This window comes from Cyphomyrmex costatus, unplaced genomic scaffold (genome assembly GCF_001594065.2).
Source record: "Cyphomyrmex costatus isolate MS0001 unplaced genomic scaffold, Ccosl1.0 scaffold193, whole genome shotgun sequence".
Lineage (NCBI taxonomy): Eukaryota > Metazoa > Arthropoda > Insecta > Hymenoptera > Formicidae > Cyphomyrmex > Cyphomyrmex costatus.
The window spans coordinates 3,818,875-3,840,370 of record NW_017275965.1 but is presented as its reverse complement, the minus strand read 5'-3'; the positions used below and the strand labels follow the sequence as shown (position 1 = coordinate 3,840,370).

Sequence of the window (21,496 nt, the reverse complement as noted above, 5' to 3'; positions counted from 1 at the left end):
ACTGATTACGAAAACAATGGTTCCCAAATAGATTTCTCGAGATTGGAAATTTGCGTCAGAACTGAGGAAGATACTTATGATAAATACCTTAACGACCTTGTTACTATCCATATATAATAATCACGTGGAAATTATGTACTTGATTGTTAATTGCCAATATTACTATTAAATTAATATTTTATAATAATTATAATAATATAATATTATATATATATTATATATGGAATTGAATTAAATCATGTATGCATATGCATATATATAAACAACAATTGTTTGGTTTATTTTTACAAATATATACTTATTGGTTAATCTAATAAAGCGATATATTATATATATAATGTATGTCGCTTTATTAGATTAATTAATAAGTAGAAATTAAGGATGATGTAAATTTTGACATTTATAAAATCAAATGCATTGCGAACTTTGTATAAATGTTCATATAATTGTTAATCGATTACACAATTATGGTTTGTGATCGTTTTTATCGTGACTGATGAAAAAAACTTTTATTTCACGTTGTATTAAGTAAAATGTACATTATTGTTTATTGATTTTCGGACCAATGAGGCCATGACTTTATCATTGTGTAAAGACTATCTCCGGGACATTCGGTTGGCCAGGTTTGTCGATGTCCAAGAAGCTTGTAATCACTCTTTATTTCACCGTTTTCTACTCCATAAGCAATCAAGTTAGTCGCTGCTTGTACCGCCGCTGCTTTTGGTGTTCGGTCTAATAGGAAAAACATTAGAAAAATACATGTTACCTACATACGATACTAATAACAAATCCGTGTTATTTCTGGTATTGCTTACTTCTGTAATCTCCGATGATGCAAATTCCAATACTCTTGCTGTTGAAAGGTTTAGAATGAGCGCCTTTCTTGCCCCATCCGCGACCCTCGTACACATTTCCGTCTTCACCGACTAGGAAATTATAACCAATATCGGTCCATCCTCTGTTATTTATATGGTATCTCTTGAAATGAAATTTGATAATTGTTATGATATGCGAATACCATTATTTATTATTTATTATTTATTATTGCTTATATATTTATTATTTATTAGTACCATTATTTACTTATTATTTATAAATTTATTATTTATTAGAGCACAAAAAGAAAAGAATCACAACTTTATCTATTCTATTTTATTAAAATAGATTATACTTGTTTTGATTTAAAATATTACTTGAGTTGTATATAATACATGCGGTTGTTTGTGTACGATAATTTACAGTTTATAAAGATCCGCCGTTTAGAAAAAGTTTTGTTTTTTTTATATTAATTACCTGGAATTCTCTCACTTTTAACTGACATATAGCTTGAGTTTCGCAACCAGAGCCAACTGAATGATGAATGATTACATAAGGTGCTGGTTTTAATTTAAGATTAGATTGCGATTTAGGTGGTAAAGCGCCCCATTCTGCTCTAGAAATGATGTTTGGACTATCTGAAAAATCAGTTAAAATAAAAAATGAATGATTACGCTTTATGTAAAATACTTAGCAATGAATTATAATAAATATTTTAATTAAATCGATTAAAATTTATTTATAAAATCCAATTTAATTGTGTATTTGAAAAAGTGATTATTTTAATATATCTTTAAATATAAAATTATATTTTATTTACATCATTGCTTTCTTCTAAAGAATGAATGCGTAGATTTATAAGCTCACATGCTTCTTATATATATTTTTTAAATTTTACGCGTGAACAGAATACTTTATGTCACTCAGCCGATAATGTTGTTTTTTTTGTTCTTATATGAATATAGGAATACTAAATGAATGCTATTATAAGATAATTACATGCATGTCTCTGATTTTCACTCGTAAAACTGTAAGAACATAAGAGAATATTTATAAATTATATTGTAAAGAGTAAAAATATTTCTCACTCATAAATTGAAATTAATTTGTAGTTATCGTTTTCTGGCTTGATGATTTATTCGAAATGCAAATAATGTCACTGTATTGACGTAATAAAAGTTATCAATCTTCACACGAGATATTTCCATAATGTAATTTATCATGTCATAAATATTTTACTTTATGCAAATAAATTTAACTAGTATACTTGTCGCACAAATATATTATTAATTTATCAATTAATAACAATTAGCGTTTTCCTATGAATCATATAAGTATAATGACAGTTTCAATTTATTAAGAAAACATGAAAGGATTAGAATAAGAAACTCATTTTTATCGAAAATTAACGCCTATTTTTACAATAACTTTGTATCTTACCATGGAGTGCAATTACTGTTACGTAGAATATAAAATTAATTTCTATATTTTCTATCAATTATATTTGAAACTGTCGAAAGAAGTTATCGTTACGTGGTTCCGGGAGTATTTAGTTTCTCCGACTTTACGTGATTAGCGAGGTGGCGTTGTAAAACTGAACCAACTATTTTGTATACTTTTGTTCCTTTTTTTTTGTCTATGGTCTTCTTCGACTGTTTTTTCTCGCATTGATTTATACTTGTAAGGCCTGTGTATGTACATACGCCACGCTTTTCTTTGTGTCTATTAAACTAAATTGTCTATTTAAAGAAATATATCACTGTCTCATTATTTTTGTGCCCTGCTGGTTACGTCCATCCTCAAATCAAAACAGAAACTAATTGCAAAGATAAAAATTTTGCTATGTTTACGCAAAATATTTTTTCATAGAAACAATTTATAACACGCATTATATATAAGAAATATTTCTAAAAATTTTTATCATCACAAAGACACAAGCGAAATTCACAGGTTAAACTCGCGGTATAAATAATATATTAATTGAATTACTAGCAGCAATCTCCTGGGCGGCGATCAGTGTCACACAGATTGTCACGAAAATTAATATAGTCGTCGTCGCGATGTACATTTTGACTTGCAAACGGTACTGATACGGTTTACAACTTGATGCGCAATATATAAGCACTCTTAATTCAAGATATTGCACGGAGCACGATCTTTGACCACCATGGCCTATATACAGATGTGTACACGTGTCTATATACATGCACATTTGAAGTATTTTCCGATCAGGATTTCCCCGCAAATCTATTGACTTGAAAAAGGGGGAGAAGACTAATGGGAATAGCATGATTTTAGCATCGAGAATAGCTGCTCAAATCATTTAATTAGAATGTTGACTTATACGTATATTTACATCTTTTACGATAAAATTTGTATAATTCATAGAATTTTATTACTAAGATAATTTATTAAATAATTAAATAACTTATTTTTGTATTAACAAATGATCTCGTAACAGTTAATAATGGAAAACTTAACTATTTAACATAATTACATAAGTTTAATGTATATGTACAATTATTCAAATTAACTATTAAATGAGAAGGATTTTATGACACATTTATTTTATTATACATAAATACTGCTATATACAGAACATATTATTAAGAAATGCGAAACAATGAGACGATACATACGCATTTTAAATACGTATGAATAAAAATAATAAATATAAAGGTGCCTTTTCATGTTGACACTCGACGCTCATTTTCACCGTTAAAATAGATCACGTGATAAAAATTGACGAATAGCAAGCGTCAATTTTTGTCACGTGATCTGTTTTGGCGCTGAAAATGAGCATCGAGTGTCAGCATGAAAAGGCACCTTAAGAGACAGATTCACATGTTAATTAAAAAGAACAGGCTTTTTTTAAGGAACAATAACCATTATTAATTATAAACGTTGACCTACTATAAAATAATGCGAAATCGTTGACAAATGTGTACTAACGTTTCGATTTGTTCACGCTTTAATCAAAGCTTTGATTAGCACAAGCAGCGAAACGCACTACGAAAATTTAACTTGGACTCTTATCTCATCTAATCTTTCTGAACTTTATTCGAAAAACAGTATATGATAACGAAGTTGCGATAACATTACATCATGTACGATTATCTTATCGATTTCATGTATCCGACAAAACGATCTTTTTATGAGCATTTTCAAGAGATAATCTTGGTGATTGACTAACAGTAAATTAACTTTTTTTCAGATTTACTACCCGGAAGTATGTAAATCATCCGTCATTGTCAGTGCTGATGAGAATAATGAATGCAGTATGCAGGTCAGTTTATCAGATATATATATATATATATAAAATACATATGTAACTTTTGCAAATTTCAAAAAGCGGTTTCGTCGATATGTCAATCGTAAAATCAATTTTCTGAAAGATATATATACGATTTGTAGTAGGTAAGTCAAGTTAATTTAATCATTTCGATGTCCGTGATATTCGTGGCCATAATTAACATTATACATGTATGTTTCGTATGTATTTACATATACATATATTATAGAATAGAGTACCTGAGATGATTTTATCGGAGTAATCTATACGAAATTATGCCAAAAACAATTGTATGCGGCATCGTGCTATTTCGATTACCATTGTCGTTAATTAAACCCGAAGACCGTGACCTTAGAGCATATATTGTTGTAACGAGCATAGCCATGTAAAAGTACGATTCGCACGCGAACCAAGGTGAGAGTGACATTGATCTTGTTTGTCGAACTTGCGTGAGAGATATTTATGTCATATACTTTAGAATGTCTTGTTTGATTTTTTAACGATCTGAAACGTGTACATTACGTGTACATACATAAACTTTGAGTTTTAACTAATGATAATTTTATTGATAGCGTCTTAATTGCTATTACGTATATGTTAGTGCGGAGAGTCTAGTATACGAGGTCACTTTGTACATCGGGGAATCACCTTCGCAAGACGGAGAAAGTCGTTATCTTTTTTTATTTAAACGACTGTTCACGGTAGCGAAAATATTTCGTAACGATAGTAGTTAAGAGGTAGCAACGGTTATATGCAATACCTACAGCATAACGAAAGTACTATTGTACATACATAATATAAAACTAAGTTTTGCTTATTAAAATTAAATAATCTAAACGGATTTTTAAAAACTAGTGACATAATCACGCAAATCTCTATCAGACTCTTTTTACTGAGAAAAGAAACAGAATATACGGCAGGTTGACGTAAAATACGACTGTAAGACCGGTATTTATAGTCGATTCTTATATTTAAGACCGATATAAGTACATCTTAAGATGTCATAAATCAAAAGCCGTATTAGCATTTTAAGATATTACTTAAGATGATCTATGTTTGTTCTTAAAATAAGAATAGATTATGAATACTGCGGCCTAAGTATTCTTTTTAATAGAAAGAACGGTTTCTCTAGATTCAAATCTGAAAATAATTTTGTTTGAATCATTAAAGTAATTATATAGGAGTATACGATGTTCAAGCTGATTGCTAGAATATCAAAACATTTTGCAGCATTTTTCATTATGCTTAAGTTTCCTACATAATTATTTTGATAGTTCTTAACAAAATTATTTTCAAATCTGTATTTATACCTAATTTTTAGAAACTTCAATAAAATCGTTCTTTCTGTATAAAAATAAAATAATTTTGTGATACTTACAATTCTTTGTTACATTAATTAAGATTCGTTATAATTTCGATCGATATATATTTGACAAAAATTGCCATCATAGGATAACGTCCGCTTTGCTATTTTCCTCTACGATGTTATCTATCGGCTTTGTTGTGGTGGTTGTACGTATGTGAGGTATTGGATTTGCAGTCCAACGGGGAAGGTTAACTACGTGCCTGTAAAAACTTTCGCCAGGGCATACCGTGTCTCGCACTTGTCGATGACCAATCACGTTGTAGTTATTTCTTATCTTGCCGAGTGAAACTCCGCAATCTATCAGCTTCTTCAATGCTTTCAGGGCGGCCTCGTTCGGAAGAAAGTCTGCGAAATCATACATTTACATGCGTCATAATAATTCCTTTGACGCAGAAGACGATACGATATCTTAAAGAAGATGCCTCGCATATTGTTTTATATAATTAAAAGATTAATTTTTCTAGTAAAATCAACTTGAAATGGCACTCTTGAATTTTTAAGTATAAATAACTTGTCCTGAATTTATATGCAATTTAATACTTTTTAATGTAGTACAAAAAAGACTGATATAAAAATAAGAATCTTTTCCAATGAAAAACACTTGACTTGATCGTTGTTTACAATCATTCTTAACGATTTTTTTTTTAATGATTAATCTTTTCTCGATAGAATGTTATTTGATTTACACAGAAAGAATTTTGCTCAAGTATTAAAAAATGTTGCTAAATATAGATCTAAAAATAATTTTATTGGACTATTAAAATAATTATGTGGAATTCTTAGGCTGATTGTTAGAATGTCAACATTTTTTTGCAGTGTTGCTCAATAATGTTAAATGTCCTATATAATTATTTTAGTAATTTAACAAAATTATTTTCAAAATTATGTCTGAATTTTTTAGATATTTCAGCAGGATGGTTCTTTATATGTATTATATTTTGTATACATCGCTATACATTAATTATATTTGTAATGTCTTGATTACCGCTGAAATCTCCTATGATGCATATGCCAATACTCTGGGTGTTATATCCAATTGCATGCGCGCCAGTATAATGCCAACCGCGACCCTTGTAAACGTTACCGTCTTCGCCAATGATGAAATTATATCCAATATCCCACCAGCCCCGTTCATCCAGATGCAGATCTTGATAGTCTTTAACGAGTTTAGAGCACGACTCCTGATCCTGACAGTACTTAGGTATACCTCCGTGATGGACCACCACGTATGGTACTGGTCTTATTGGCATAATTTCGAAATTGAGATGATCCCTGGCATTCCATTCCTCTCGACTAACAATTCTCGGGCATTTCTCTGGAAAATCGAAAATCTATCTATTATTTTTAATAAATTATTTTTGAATTAAATTAACTCTTCGAAAGTTGAATGATCTTAAAAGGCGGATAGAAATATTAATGCGTAAACTATTGTGCGCAATTGCATTATAGATCCTTGATAATAATAATAATAACGATATAAAGAATTACAGGTTTCCTGCATTGTCACGTGGAACAAGTAACGTAGAACTTGGCAGATATAAATTGAGTCAACTAACGAGTTAGCACAAGCAAGCACATTTTCAGCAATTAGTTGCATAATTGCAAATATACTTCTATCGTGCAGAAATTATTTTGTCCTTGAGATACGATGATAGATTGCCCAATCTGATTCCCAAGTTGTAAAATACAATAATTCCGGCTCAGACGTGTTCTGCAGATGTGGAAAACTTGGGAAAAATACTAACTAGAGTCATCAAAACACTTTTGTCACGAGGAATGCAAATTATTTGTTTACTGTATCGCACGTTTTATCTTCAACAATTTTATTTTTTTTTTAATACATGTCCAATTGCGCAAATCAACTTATCAGTATCATACTATACGGTTTAACAGGGCGGAAAATATAAAATTGTAACTTTAAAAAGTGAGTTATTATATTTTCTCTTATACGAGCATACTGTAACAATTTCCAAATATGGTATGGTTGATTATTTATGTAGAATAATTTTCGCGATATTGCACAAACTGATATCGTAGTACGCTATCATACTATTTTAGATATAAACAACTGATGCACTTTAACTTTGTATTGAGCGTCGTAACACCGGTAGAAAACTAACATATTACTTAGACCTTAGACAGTAACGCCACTAGTTATTAACAGTTCCGTTGTAAATGTAGCTATTTTAGCAAAAGTTGCGTAGTTATGTTGAACCAAGTATTTATTATCATTATTTTTATTATCATATCTAAACTTGGACTTCATTATGATGATTAAATACTTTAGTTTGCACAAATGTCTTACAATAGTCAAGGTTACGTCAGTAAAACTTAATTTGGAAGCTCGTAGATCTCTTTGAGCTCATCAAGGACGGAATAAAAATTAAATAAAAATTAATTTGTTACGGATGTTTATAATATTTTTTATTACATATTTACATAAATAAAAAGTATACGTAGGAAATGTAAATATAGCAATCTCGTTATCGAAAACTGACCGAAATAATTATAAGATACATTTTCGTTTTAAGAGACTTTTTTGCATATATAAAGAATAATCGAAAAAGAATAAGACATTAAAGACTTGATATAAGAGAACTATAAAAAACACGAATAATATTTATAAAAATCTACTTTGTTGTAGATAATTGGAGATGGTGATTGTGTATATCCAAGGACATATGTACCTTGACACACTAATTATTTTTAACAATGAAATTTTTTAAATTGGCATTCAGTTATGTTACTTCAATCGAAAAATAATATAACTGAACGGACAACATATTAAAAATCACATTATTATTAAAAAAATAATTAATGTATCCCAAAGTACATTAATTATTCCTAGACATATCACAGTTTCCTCCACTTGTGTATTATAAATGTATTATAAATAATATAAGGAAATTATTTTTTAAACTTGTTATATATATTACAAATCTTCTTATAAATTTCTACTGTGTAACCCACAATATTAGTAATATAGCGCAATTTTTTTTGCCACGTAGAAGAATTATATAAATCTAAAAATATGATATATATATTTTTTATACCAAAATCTTCGATTTCGATATAAAATTTCGAGTGGCTTACCGTCTTGATGAAATTCGTACATTGATGCCGTTGCATTGATTGTCTTGATGAAATTTGTGTTGTCAATGGGAATGGCGAGCACCGCATGCTCGAAGACACTAAAGAGGAATATGAAAACATATAATGCCGATAAGTGAATGAAACAGGAGGACAACCTCATCATAATGATTGACACCGTTACAGCGCGTGTCAAAAGTAAAACTGGATAGCCATCATGATACCGCGTCCGCTTTTAAATGAAAATCCGAACGGCGCGGCAGCCGGGAAGTCCCCTTGGATAAAGAGTAGCGCATCGAGAACCAACCCATTTGATAGTCCCTTAACCCTGTCCCCTCTTCAACGTGTTTGCAACAGTGACTACAATATTGATAATGACGACGACTTCGAGGAGGCGTGACATTTGTCCGAGTATCTTGTATTCTGAAAATTCGCACAATTACATCATTCTGCGCAGAAGAAAGTAAAATTACGCTGTCTGTCTATGCGATAAGAAATCGAATATGATAAATTGAAATTAATGAGATTGACAAAGTGAGTGAAAAACGGTGCGACAAAAAATACATAAAAATAATTACGTAAAAAAAAAAGTAGCACGGTGGAAAAAAATTTCCTAATAGTAATCGACTTAATTTTTCATCAGGCATAACGCTATATAAATACTGGGCGGTATTTTGGAAACACCCTGTATAAACATACATAGAAAGAGATTGGAGATAGAAAAGTGCTAAAAAAGTTGATAAAATAAGCAATCAAGAAATATGCAAATAATTTTTGTCTAGAAGAAAAGATCATCTTTCTTTAACTTAAGCGTAATATTTATAACACGGTTATTTATAGATTAATGTTTATTTTTTCTACCAATGTAGATTAACTTTAATGTCAGTTTAATTTACTCTTTGCCTTTTTCTAAATTTAGAACTAGAAAAAGATAAAAATAAGAAAAACTGCTTAAAATTAACCTACTTAATAAAAATTAATATGAAAGTACTGATGTCAGGTTTAGGATTACTTGTAGGTATATGACAGAGAAAAAAAAGAAAATTATGAAGTTTTGATACAGTTTATTCTATTTATAAATTAATTTTCTTATTATAATACAATTTCTTACGTTTTTTTTTCTAAGCTCAATTAGCGATTACATTATATGTACGTATTCGCACGGTCTTATCAAATGGATAGTGCGTTTCCGATAAGTAACGGTATATCTATAGAAGTTACATAACTAATCGATATAGCGCACAGAACACAAAATTGATCTACTTAATGAATCAGCCTTCCGATTATTCTCTTTATTCTCATCATTTCGATTAGTAATTCAGAATTTTTTGGTAAACTACAATTTTTAACATACAGTTTATTAAAATCTCTATTTCTATATATGGATAATATTAATAATTTGATATTTTTATGCGCATTTGAATATTTAATCTACTTATAATTTGACATATAATATAATAATATATTTGTCTCTTCATAATAATATATTTATTTGTTATTCATAAGAATGCATCGAACGATCGATGCAATTCGTATAAATGGAACTACACTATCTCAAATTGGTTCTATTGAATCTGATGTAATCTGGTTTATGATTCAAGTGTACAAGCAGTGAGAGAGATATACATATATATACGTTTTTTCTTCTAGTATTATATTGTCCGTAATTTCACGGAAAATAAAATCATAGCTGCTAAAATGTGAAAATAATTAAAATAAACAAAGACAGTGTTTTGCATTCGATGACAATCACTTCATCGAATTATAGTAAACAAAATACATGTCGTTCATGCATTTTTGTTTTGTTTCTGCTGGGAATAACGACGTTAACGTATAACGAAGCGGCACATCGTGTTCGTAAGTGTGTAATTTCGAGATAACACTTTATTCACGAAAAGCGTCGAATGACCTTTGTTGACTTGTCATAACTGTTGACTAATTGTTTCCTGCGATCGTTTGTCATTGGCGTAATTCTTAAATACTATGCTGCGTATCGAGTTTCTCTTGAAAGAACGAATTCTGTTTCCTATATAGATAAGAATATAAAGTATTAATAAACTCATTGCGATATGCTGCAGAACTTATCTCGAGATCCATAAATGCACTAAACAATATGCATATAATTCTACGAAAAATAGGTGATAGCGCTGATGCAACATCTGATTACTAAAAAAAAAAAAAAAGTAGAAATTATTTTAATAATCATGATAAAATCGCGATTATTGACGTATAGTCATGAACAATGTCGACATTGCCAAAGTAGTAAAAAATAATGGACGAAGATATTTTTTTGTAGTATGAAAACGAATAAGAACGCCTTATAATATAATTTAACAAACGAACTATAAAATTCTTTTGGAAATAATATATTGAAATAAGGGCAATGAGCCAATTTTCATTAAAATCTTTCTTAAAATCAATCTAATATATTGCGAAGAATATCACGTAATGTTGGCGTTTCGTCCCGGCTTCCACTACTGGACTCATCAGTAAGGTATTGTAATGGAAGCCTACCTTAGACGCCTGTTTTAGTTATTAAATCGAGATTCTATATATACAGAAATAAGCGTATCAAAGCACTTACGAGAATCTTAACGAATATCTATAGACCTCTGATGGCGGGTCGACGTAGTAATATTCTTCGCAATATATTCTTTTGGAAATATTTTTAATCCATAGTTTCTTATGAATGACAAAATTATTATCGGGAATCATTGTTATCAGGAATATGATATCAACGATTAAGTTGGCAATGAAAAAAATAATATCGATGTAATGAATAGCTTTTGAGACTCGAGTGGTTCACCGCTCGGTGCGAGTGGTACTCGTGATCTATAGACCTGAGTTTAAATCCCACCTGAGCCCAAACGCGATTTTTCGCGTTCAAGGAGTCGAAAATGGTTCCACCTGGTAATTCAAAAGATCTATGATTATCAGTGCCGTTTAGATTCGACGTTAAATTGTAGGTCCTATATGTCAGTAGATACATATGCTCTAATATCTGAGTAAGATAGGATTCTGTGGATCAATAATAACCAGCAAATCCGAAAAACAACCTGATTCAAGAAACGAATATATTTTGTCTCGGACAAAAGTGGAAGAGACCTGTAGACGTTCTATGCTCCAAATGAGGAGATAAAAGGGTCATCATCGTCATCAAATAATGAATGACTTTTATTCGAAAAATTATCTGATTTTTTTTGGGACAGAGGCATCGATTCGGAATTTCATCATGTGTGGAGGTGGGAGTTGGCGTGAGCGAACTGCAATCAAAAAAAAATTCTCGCAAAATATGTATACAAACACACACTGCTGTAAAAAATTATTAGTTTTTTTTTAAGAGAGTACGTGATTTTCATACTTTGTCGTACTGTTTGACGAAGAAAGTCTGAAATTGTTATCTGGATGAAATAAATTTGTAATTTGAGGAAATTCACTTCTTACAACAACTCTCTGTTGCACTCTCATCTGCTCTTTATTAATGGAATTTCTGGTTTTAATTTTCGAGAGTCCACAAGGACAATTAAATTATTTGGTTAAATTAATTGTAACGATTATAATAAAATAAATGTGTGAAGGAAAATAAACATATAAAACATAAATTTAAATATTTTCTGTTCATATAAGATTAATTATATAACATTTTTGTATTGTATAACGTAAATATTCCGTCGAATATTAATCCATATTTGAAATCTGTTTCTTTATTAAAAGAAGATTTTTTATACTTTGAAAAATCGCACATTTTATTTGATATTCCACGTTTAAATTTGAAGTCTTCCAATTTTCGTGATAATGTTCTTAAACTAGTGAATGGCCATCATGAGCGACAACAATCGTGCATGAGCACATCCAGAGAAATTAGGTTAGGTTTAAAGAAGAAAAAGGATGAATATATATTTTCTCGTAGGATTTTGCCCACTTGCTTTATGGCAAGATTCTGATTGAGGGTCTCTTTTTGGACATTAGTAAAATACTGATCGAGGAGTGAAAACGGCAACCGCCGATCGAGTTGTAAACATACGACTTTTCACATTTAGTTTAATCAACTTTCATTTTTATAATAAAATATTAAATAATAAATTATTTCGTCAAGAAATAATTTTTATATTCTTCGGATTTTCAAGTGTGGAATTCCACACATGGAAAAATTTCAAGTGCGGAGTACTCCACATCAAAACCACACTTTAGTCTATTGTCCATATTTTGGGGCAATGATAAGCTTCTTCAGAATTTTATTACGTATACGATATCATTGTAATAAAAATGAGACAACGTAATTCTTCCTTTTTCTTGTAGAAATAAATTGATTAAATATGTTGGTCTTAAATATATTATTTTACAAACGCATACAACATATATTACAATAAAATAAATTTTTTGAATAAACAACAAACAATAAATCTTTAATAGCAGTTATTGTAGTTTATACAAAAATAATTTAAATTTTGATTTAAAATTTAATGGAATCTCTCTCTCTCTCTCCCCAATGGATTGACATTAAATCAAGTTGCTCGAATATTATATTGTAAGATATTAATTTTTTTAAACTGCGAAGTATATTATTCAATATAATTATATAATAATGTTGGAATGCGAATGTAGAAATTGCACGACTCTGTATCAGATGTCGTAATTCTCCAAGCAAGTCGAGTTCGAGAAGCTATTCAGCAGTTTTCTGACTTACCATCGCAGATATATTGAAACGTTAGTTGGCACAGAAAGGAACCTGAAAGAGGACATGCCTGCATTTTAGATGGAAAATGTTTTGTAGTGGCGCATCTACGTACAACACGTTGAACTGTAATATTGCACTGGTCGGGTCGAGTCAGTAAATCGAATACGCTATATAATATTCCTGGTGGGTGTAATACATCCATAATTTTCGATTTTATGTTCCATCATCGTTACATAATTTTATTTTGTGAACGTAGCATGGTTTTATTAAAAATCGTGGATGTGTTACCCGCCGGAAATATCAATAGCTATATAGTTCAACGTACATGTACGTTTTGTGCACCTTGACTCAATAAACGAGTTCTATTTAAATAAGGACGTATCCACTCACTTCTCTGTAATGATACATACCTTAGTTCATATTTCAATTTTACTAAATGTGTGACTTTTTAATTTTAATTTAAATCAAACTTAGCGAGCAATGTTCAAATTTCGATTTGCAGAAGGTGCAGTCGGTATTGATGAAGGTATGGCTAATCATATTGTTGTGATAAGTCTTGAAATACACGTATGTCGTAATTTGAGGTTAGAGCGTTATTATAAAATTGTTTTCCCGCGAATATTCAATACACATCTTTCAATGCTCACGAAGCATACACGCGCAAAGAAGTTATTTATTTGAATAATTTTGGCAGATAGCGAACAAAAGGATAAATTAGAATGGATTTCTGCTTCCAAACTCGAAGTAACTCCCGAACAAATCAAAGCGAAATATGAGGCTTATTATTATACAGAGGCCGAAGTGTTTTCTGGTTGTAATCTAAAACTAATCCGTTCCGATAAAGTAACACAGGATTTAACTGATCAACATTGTCAGAATATTATTGAGGCCGAGTCGAAACATTCCGATCTCATTCCAGCAAAATACGAAGGTGATTTTTGCAAATAAAAATTTCTTTTTAAAGTTTTTTTCCCTTAAATTTGCTAATAATTTAAATTTTATTCGAATCTTTTAAAGTTTCGTTAATATACGTTTTAAAAATTAATTATGCAATTAAGGTGGTTTAAAAATCTGGGAATGTACATTCGATTTGGGCCAATACATATTGGAAAAGGAAATTGAGTTGAAAGACAAACTTGTTATGGATTTAGGCTGTGGCGCTGGAGTAATTGGCCTTTTGTCTCTTCGTAAAAATGCTACTGTTCATTTTCAAGATTATGTTCGTATGATTTTTAATTGGCACGTTGAAAAGCGGTTCGTGATTAACGAAATAATTTTTTGTAGAATGCCGAAGTGCTAAAGTCCGTGACTATACCGAACGTAGTATTGAATTTTTATGGTACGATTATAACGACAAAATGCGAATTTTATGCCGGGGATTGGGCTTCTCTTGCGACGTTACTTGACGAAAGTAAAAAGTATGATTATATCTTCACGAGCGAAACGATTTACAATCCTGACAATCATAAAAAATTATATAAAATTTTTAAGAGAAGGTTAAAAGCCGATGGCGTTGTGTAAGTAAATTGGATTGTTGAGGTCTTATTATTATTATCATTAAAACTTAAGTTTGGAAACGGATAATTTCTATTAGATTTGTCGCTGGAAAAACCTATTATTTTGGCGTGGGTGGTGGAATGAGACAATTTGAGAATCTCATTTTAAAGGACGGATGCTTCGATGTCAAATCAGTGTGGAGAAGTCAAGATGGTGATTAATGATTAATTGTAAATATATTTTCTTTTTGTTAGTTCAACGATATAAACTGTATACATTTCAGGAGTAAACAGAGAAATTCTGAAACTCACAAGAAAATGGCATCAAGAACAATATACATCTAGTGTATAACATTATTGTCTTCATAATACTATGAGGTATCGGCTCGGAATATTACACTAATCAGCAATGGTAATAGGTACTTCTGCAACGAGATTTGCTCGGAATTTCTTTTTTGTACATGAAAATCGTTAGCTTTCTTATTCGTTTATTATCAATAAATATTCGATCTTTTTTATGGCGAGAGTCTTTCGTATACCCATCCATCTTCTCCCTTGTGCACGAGAACATTATCTATCTTTTCATTCGATTTTGGGCGTCTAAAACGGATTCTATCGTGAAGACGATCGCTCTGACCTTGCCAAAATTCTATGGAGTGTGGCACGACGAAATAACCGCCCCTGAAATAAGATACCTGATATAATAAACGACTCAAATTTGAAAATTATACACGTAGCACATAGATGCACGACACTATTAATTTCACGAGTCTGTCAGCGATAACAAATGTATTAGTGTTGTGAAACGAAACGATACATATATGATATGCCATCACCACATGACTACTTTTTTTTCTTTGTTTTTATGTTTCTCGTGTAAAAAATCTTTATATTTCAAATAGTTAATTCGAAAAACTAATTAATGCTTACGCACTCGTTCTTTAATTTGATAATGTACTACTCATTGCAATAAACACCAACTAGCAGTGGCGTGAGAGAGACATTAATATTATAATTTTATACTAAATAGTGTAAATATAACATATGTACATAATAGTTGTTGAGCTTGAAATTGTGGCACTGATGTTATGTTACTGTTAGTTGGTGTTTACTGAATAATGAGATGTACTATATATAATTATTTTTTAATTATGGTGATACCTACCAACAAGCAGGTCTCTTAACTTGATTCTTTGAAAATTTCGCGAGCAGTTCCGATTCTTTAATAATAAGGGTCTGTCTACTAGCGATCACACTGCTCTGCTTACTGGCCGCAGATCCGATTTGATTCTCATATGGCCGACATTGAAAATAATGATCTGAATCTTCCGCCGAGGTTTTGTTAGCGATACCTTCGATACGTACCTAAAATAATTATTAGTAAATTAATAAAATGATTATGATGGAAGAGAATTAATTAAATGCTATTGTAAAAAATAATTCTAACTCGCGAAAATTTTTTTACTATTCATGAGATAATATATGATTTAATAATAAAAAACAATGCACCGTACACTTCGTCTAAGAGATTCCCAGTAGAAAGTTAATGCAACATGCGGGTTTTCAGCCTGTAAATAATATAGAATTTGTTTGTGTCTTCTTGGTATCAAAAAATATCAATTAAATATTAAAAAATGTTTGAATTAAGTATCTGAACTCACTAATTCGCGGCCTTTTCTGCTGTCGTAATTCGTGTAAAACTTGAAACCTTCTGTGCCGAAGCCTTTTAGCAACAAGACACGTACGGATGGTACACCATCTCTGAAACAATTGCATCATAAAACGTGGCAATGTGTTGATAATTTTTTGCGCAATTCTTTTGTGGTTTATTAGCTTATTTTTCTTTTTCTTTTTTTTTTTATGCGATTAATATTTTTATTAATTAACAAATTGAAAAACACTACTAATTATACTCATGTAAATACTTTGTCTTTTTCAGTAACATGTATGGCTACTTATATTCAATTTTATTACGAAATCATTTTTAAATTAAAAAAAGAAAAAATATTGCCTTGTTGCTGTCGCGAGATGCATCGCGTTAGGCTCCAAAATTTCCGGGATATTGCACGCCTCCTCAAACCATGCTTTGAACTGTCCAATAGGTTCCTTGCTAATTAAATCATTCTCCGTGAAGGTATCATGTTTATTTTTATATTTTATTCGCATGTCTGTAGAAAAAATAATATGAAAGTTAAAGATAAGTACGTTAATAAACTTTTCAAATAAAAAAACATTTTTTAATTAATAATATTGAGAGAAGGCTCGACAATAATGTATAAAAATTAAATTGGTGTAACGGGTAATGAGCCAAAATAAAAACAATACAATTCAAAGGAACAAAGACAATACAACAACATTAAGAATAAATAAGTAAAACATAAGAAAAACAAACGTTTCGACACCGATCGGGTCATTTTCAATGTTAACAAAATTTCAAATATTAATGAGATTTTTACAATAAAAAATTCTTAAACATTATGTGCAATATGTCCGGATACTTGAAAAAATTGTAGTCAATCATCGAAGTCGTCGGATAAAAATTGTGTCTATTATTTAAAATTTGTTAGTTAGTCAGATATGTTGTAATAAAAAACGGTGTTACAATAACCAAAATTATCTAAAAATTGTTGCATTATAAATCAAATAACAGTGAAGTTAAAAACACGTTCGTTGCTATGTATAATAATTGAAATAAATACCTTGTCGAAAGAAGAAATATCTTAAAAATCGAATGGAGCAAATTTGCACAGAATTGATAGACGATGTTTATTGTATCAAATACCTCAGCACAATGGTAACAAGGAATAAGGAAACCGAAAGTTCGCTATAACTGGAAGGGAAATGTATAGCGACTAGGAAGGGGAAAGAGACCGTATTATGTTGGAATATGACTCTGGCAAAGAATCCGCATCATTTTGTTTATTTATAGAATTTTTGTCTCTTAATATGCACCATTTCCGAAATCAATCTTTTACTATAGGAAGGTTCTACATCTAAAATTTTTACATTCTCCCAATCAAAATTATGGTTCTTTTCAATACGATGATTTGAGATGGCAGAAGGAGATTTCACTTTTTTATTTTTAAATTTTGAAGTATTTTTGAATATTCCTTTGTTTGTTATTTTTTGTTAATAATTTTACATTAATTATAGATGTATGATTAATTATTAATTATAAAAAGTGTTCCGTAATACATACAATACTAGAGAAAATAAGATCTCACAAAAATTAATTTCGATGGTAAGAAAAATACGGCTAATGAACAGCAAACTTAAATATTTATCAGGGGAAATCAGCAAGTAAAATGAATTTATTTATTCCTTATATACAACACACATTAGCAAAATGTATATGTAACATTATATCTAGTTTGGCTTCTGAAGGTTTTTGCTGCTGTCGAAGTCATGTATGCACCGTTTTCTAAACTCCAAGATAATTGAAAGATAATGCTTTTGAGATTTTATAGGTTTTTCAAAGATATGACAATGTTTGCGGGTTATCGTTGTGTCTTTATCCATTGCCAACGTTTCGTCACCTTACTGTTTCACTTCATCAAGACGAGCGCACTGATACTGTTTATCTTTTTATAATTCTTAGAATTAAAAAGAGATAAAAACAGTAAATTAAACTGAGATTAAAGTTAATCTTACATTGGTGGAACCGAACCTTAATGGTCTAAAACATTAGAGACTTGTCTAATTTTAACTCTGAAACTAAAACGTAGCCATTGACTAAAAAAAAGGCTACGTGGTTAAAAAATTTCGGGGACTACAGTGTTAATACATGTCTGAGCGATGTTTATCAACACTTTACACTTTCTAAGATTTCATTGAATTTTTTGTGTTGACTTGCGTTTTGGCTTCAGAGCTAAAGTTAAACAAGCTTGATCTAAACAAATGGAAATTGAAAGTAACAAACTCGAGTACTATAAGAACTAGATATGGAAAGAGTTCAATTTTTTAAAGGTAATGCCCGTTTCTTGATTTAACATGCTCTTTATCTTTTTTAATCCTTAGAACTAGACAAATTATAGTTAAACCGAAAATAAAGTTTATCTACATTCATGGAAGTTTAGAAAGCAGTGTATGTAGATTCTCTCAAGAACAGCCAAAAACTTTCTTCACAAATAGAATCAGAAGGTTAAACCGTGTATAGACTGTAAAGTGTAACTTTTTGCGATTAAAAAATTTTTAATTTTTTTATTTTTCAATCAATTCTATATTGCAAAAATTTCGTAAACTATAAAAAATTGATAATGAAACGATTTGCATTGAAAATTATAAATAATATTTAAAAAATATAATAAATATATAAAATTAAAAAATTAAAAAATATTTTTCTACTTAATTGTAACTTTTTGTAACATAATATCAATGATAAAATGCACTGTTTAAAATCTAAATACAAAAAACGTTTAATTAAAACCCATTTATGCAAAACTATAAAAAGATGTCATTTTTGCATTATTTAATAACAAAACTTTTTAGATAGCCAATATTTGAACTATTTTTTCTTTTGTAACTTGAAATGTTAATTTCAAGTATTAAAACATATATTTTTTTTAAATATTTTTGTTTCAGAATTTTATATTTTTATATGAAAAAGTAAATTTTTTTATTTTGTTGACTATAATTATTATATTTATATACAATTTTTTATGAATATACAACTTTATAAATGTTTTCTATAGATATCAAAATATTTGTAAGAATCACATGTAGTAAAAGTATCAAAAACCATATTAAAGGTTAATAATAATAAGAAAGTGTAAAGCCTAATCAAGTCTTGAAAACAAGATGTTGATGTTTATTAACATACGAGTCAATTACTATTATCTTTCATTATAATAATAAGAGAAAAACGTTAAAAAGTATATGTATATGCTTTAAAGAATACGATCTAGAACAAAATCAAAAATGCACAAAATTTTTTTTTACACACGAGGTTTTATTGTGGAGAATTTAATTCGAAAAATCATGATTGAAATATATAATTAAGTAAATAATTAAAAAAATCTTAATTAAAATATATAATTATTATCTATGTAATAATGTTTGGAATTATTTAACCTTCCGACAATTTTATACATATAATATTTACTACAATACACAAGACAAATATTAGTTTATTACATAATATTATACAAAATTGGCAGCTCTATATAAGTGGCAGTTATTTATTAATTTACCTCCAATGTCAACGGTGTAATTTTCACTCCGGAGCGCCATGATGCACGATCGTGTACCCGACCGACCCGACTGCCTGGCGATAGAACAGATGAGCGATCTAGCACGAAGGAAGTGCGACTGGTGCAAAACGCGCATGTATAGAACGCGCCGCCACCGAATCAATACACGAGTGGAAAAAGAAGCGGTCTCGTCAATGTTATCTTGATGTTGTAATCTGGTTTTCTGATAATGTCAGGAATTTTCTTTACCACGTGATAGAGAGAGAAAGAGAGAGAGAGAGATAGAAAGAGAGAGTGGATTACCCAACGACGACGAACGAAATTGCTCGGAATAAATAGGCCAGACATTTTTAGATCTACTATTCAAGCTGCTAAAAATTATAAATTAAGAGAAATACTTGAAGAATGCTATATATCTACTATTTTTAATGTTCTGTAAATTTAAAAGAATAGATATTTACAAATATAATTATTGTGATCAGAGGCAAGTGAGAGGTTTAGAGCCTCGAAATAGAACCTCACCCATGTAGTAATTCGTCATTGAAATTATCTTTTCCGCTCTCTCATTAGATGGCGCAAAATACAGGTATACTCATTAGCACATTGGCGGTATTTCCAATTACTAGTATATTGCTATTGCAGTAACCTTAGAAATGTTTCAAGTTTGAAAATATTTTTAATTAGGTAAATAATCAATATACAATGATATCATAATATAATTCTTTATTATATAAATGATTTTTTTTCAACTAATTATCAAACGATAAACTAATTAAGTTGATTGCATTAAATCGCGATAGAACAAATATTTATGCAGTTTTACGATCGAAGCCGATATTATAATACTTTCATTTGTCAAAAATTATACACAATCACGCGTTTTGCAAATATTGATATTGATTTAAATAGCGACATTTTCAATTTTAAATGCAGATAGCAAATTAGCGCAAATAAATTTTATATTTATATATTTTGAATCTATATGTCTGTTTTTCACAAAAGAGCGTACGGACGGAGCCGTATTTGAAATCAAGCAATCGTCGTCTAATAATATTAAGGCTCACTTCTACACCCTTTTTCAATAAAAGATTCTTCGCTCGCCGTAAAGAACACCCATGATTCTTCTCAATGTATCTTGATGATAGCTTTGTTGTCCTTTGTTGTTAAACGCCGGATATCACGTTCCGATAGGTCGTCAACACTTTTTGTTTTATTATAACGTAATATTTCACCCACTTTCTAACGAATTCTTCTGATTTTTGCATATACCGGCCGACAGCTGCATACGACATTTTCGGTCCTTTCAGATATATGCAAAGAAACACTTTTTCAAAACGACTTGCATACGCAGCACTCATTGGGCGCGTTCAGCGGACTCAATAATTGAATGAGCGCTCGCTGTTATTGATGTATTCTTCTAAATCTAAAATTTCGATTGGATGATCTAAAAGAATATACCAATAATAGCGAGCGCTCACTCAACTGTTGAGTCCGCTGAACGCGCCCATTGTGTTTATTTTGCTTTGTTACAGACAAAACAAATCACACTACTCATATAACTTCAATGCA

The 21,496-nt window shown here is 30.1% G+C and overlaps 4 protein-coding genes across 4 annotated transcripts in view; 1 reads left to right on the top strand and 3 right to left on the bottom strand.

Annotated features, from left to right (window-relative positions):
* The window catches only part of LOC108772642 (peptidoglycan recognition protein 1-like), a 1,164-nt gene extending 1,053 nt beyond the window's left edge, over positions 1-111 (bottom strand). The window contains exon 1 of the mRNA XM_018538212.1: positions 88-111. Within this exon, the coding sequence (XP_018393714.1) occupies positions 88-111 (24 nt within the window). The remainder of the gene's footprint in view (positions 1-87) is intronic.
* A 314-nt stretch (positions 112-425) lies between these two features.
* On the bottom strand, positions 426-11,712 carry LOC108772641 (peptidoglycan-recognition protein LF-like). Its single transcript, XM_018538211.1, is given in 9 exon segments — positions 426-732; positions 816-978; positions 1,294-1,454; positions 2,806-2,988; positions 5,577-5,819; positions 6,460-6,787; positions 10,113-10,157; positions 11,422-11,582; positions 11,670-11,712. Coding segments are annotated over 9 exon segments (1,512 nt in total). The 3' UTR covers positions 426-547.
* Positions 11,713-13,497: 1,785 nt separating this feature from the next.
* LOC108772699 (histidine protein methyltransferase 1 homolog) lies at positions 13,498-15,108 on the top strand. The gene is made up of 6 exons (XM_018538291.1): positions 13,498-13,768; positions 13,937-14,173; positions 14,301-14,461; positions 14,527-14,759; positions 14,837-14,952; positions 15,023-15,108. Exons 1-6 carry the CDS (start codon positions 13,723-13,725, stop codon positions 15,088-15,090), a joined length of 861 nt encoding a protein of 286 aa, XP_018393793.1. The 5' UTR covers positions 13,498-13,722; the 3' UTR covers positions 15,091-15,108.
* On the bottom strand, positions 15,101-20,031 carry LOC108772700 (pyridoxine-5'-phosphate oxidase). The gene is made up of 6 exons (XM_018538293.1): positions 19,928-20,031; positions 16,750-16,906; positions 16,400-16,499; positions 16,253-16,306; positions 15,904-16,103; positions 15,101-15,419 (listed from the first exon to the last, which is right to left on the bottom strand). Exons 1-6 carry the CDS (start codon positions 19,965-19,967, stop codon positions 15,254-15,256), a joined length of 717 nt encoding a protein of 238 aa, XP_018393795.1. The 5' UTR covers positions 19,968-20,031; the 3' UTR covers positions 15,101-15,253.
* Positions 20,032-21,496: the final 1,465 nt, after the last annotated feature.

Excerpts from the sequence above, each read along its gene's own strand:
- LOC108772700 (XM_018538293.1), bottom strand. The coding sequence starts at position 19,967 with ATGGCGCTCCGGAGTGAAAATTACACCGTTGACATTGGAG. Across the intron at positions 16,104-16,252 it reads GGGAATCTCTTAGACGAAGT|GTACGTATCGAAGGTATCGC; the intron begins GTACGGTGCATT and ends TAATTATTTTAG. Across the intron at positions 15,420-15,903 it reads GTTAAGAGACCTGCTTGTTG|GGGCGGTTATTTCGTCGTGC; the intron begins GTAGGTATCACC and ends ATCTTATTTCAG.
- LOC108772699 (XM_018538291.1), top strand. The coding sequence starts at position 13,723 with ATGTTCAAATTTCGATTTGCAGAAGGTGCAGTCGGTATTGATGAAG. Across the intron at positions 13,769-13,936 it reads TGCAGTCGGTATTGATGAAG|ATAGCGAACAAAAGGATAAA; the intron begins GTATGGCTAATC and ends TAATTTTGGCAG. Across the intron at positions 14,953-15,022 it reads AGTGTGGAGAAGTCAAGATG|GAGTAAACAGAGAAATTCTG; the intron begins GTGATTAATGAT and ends TATACATTTCAG.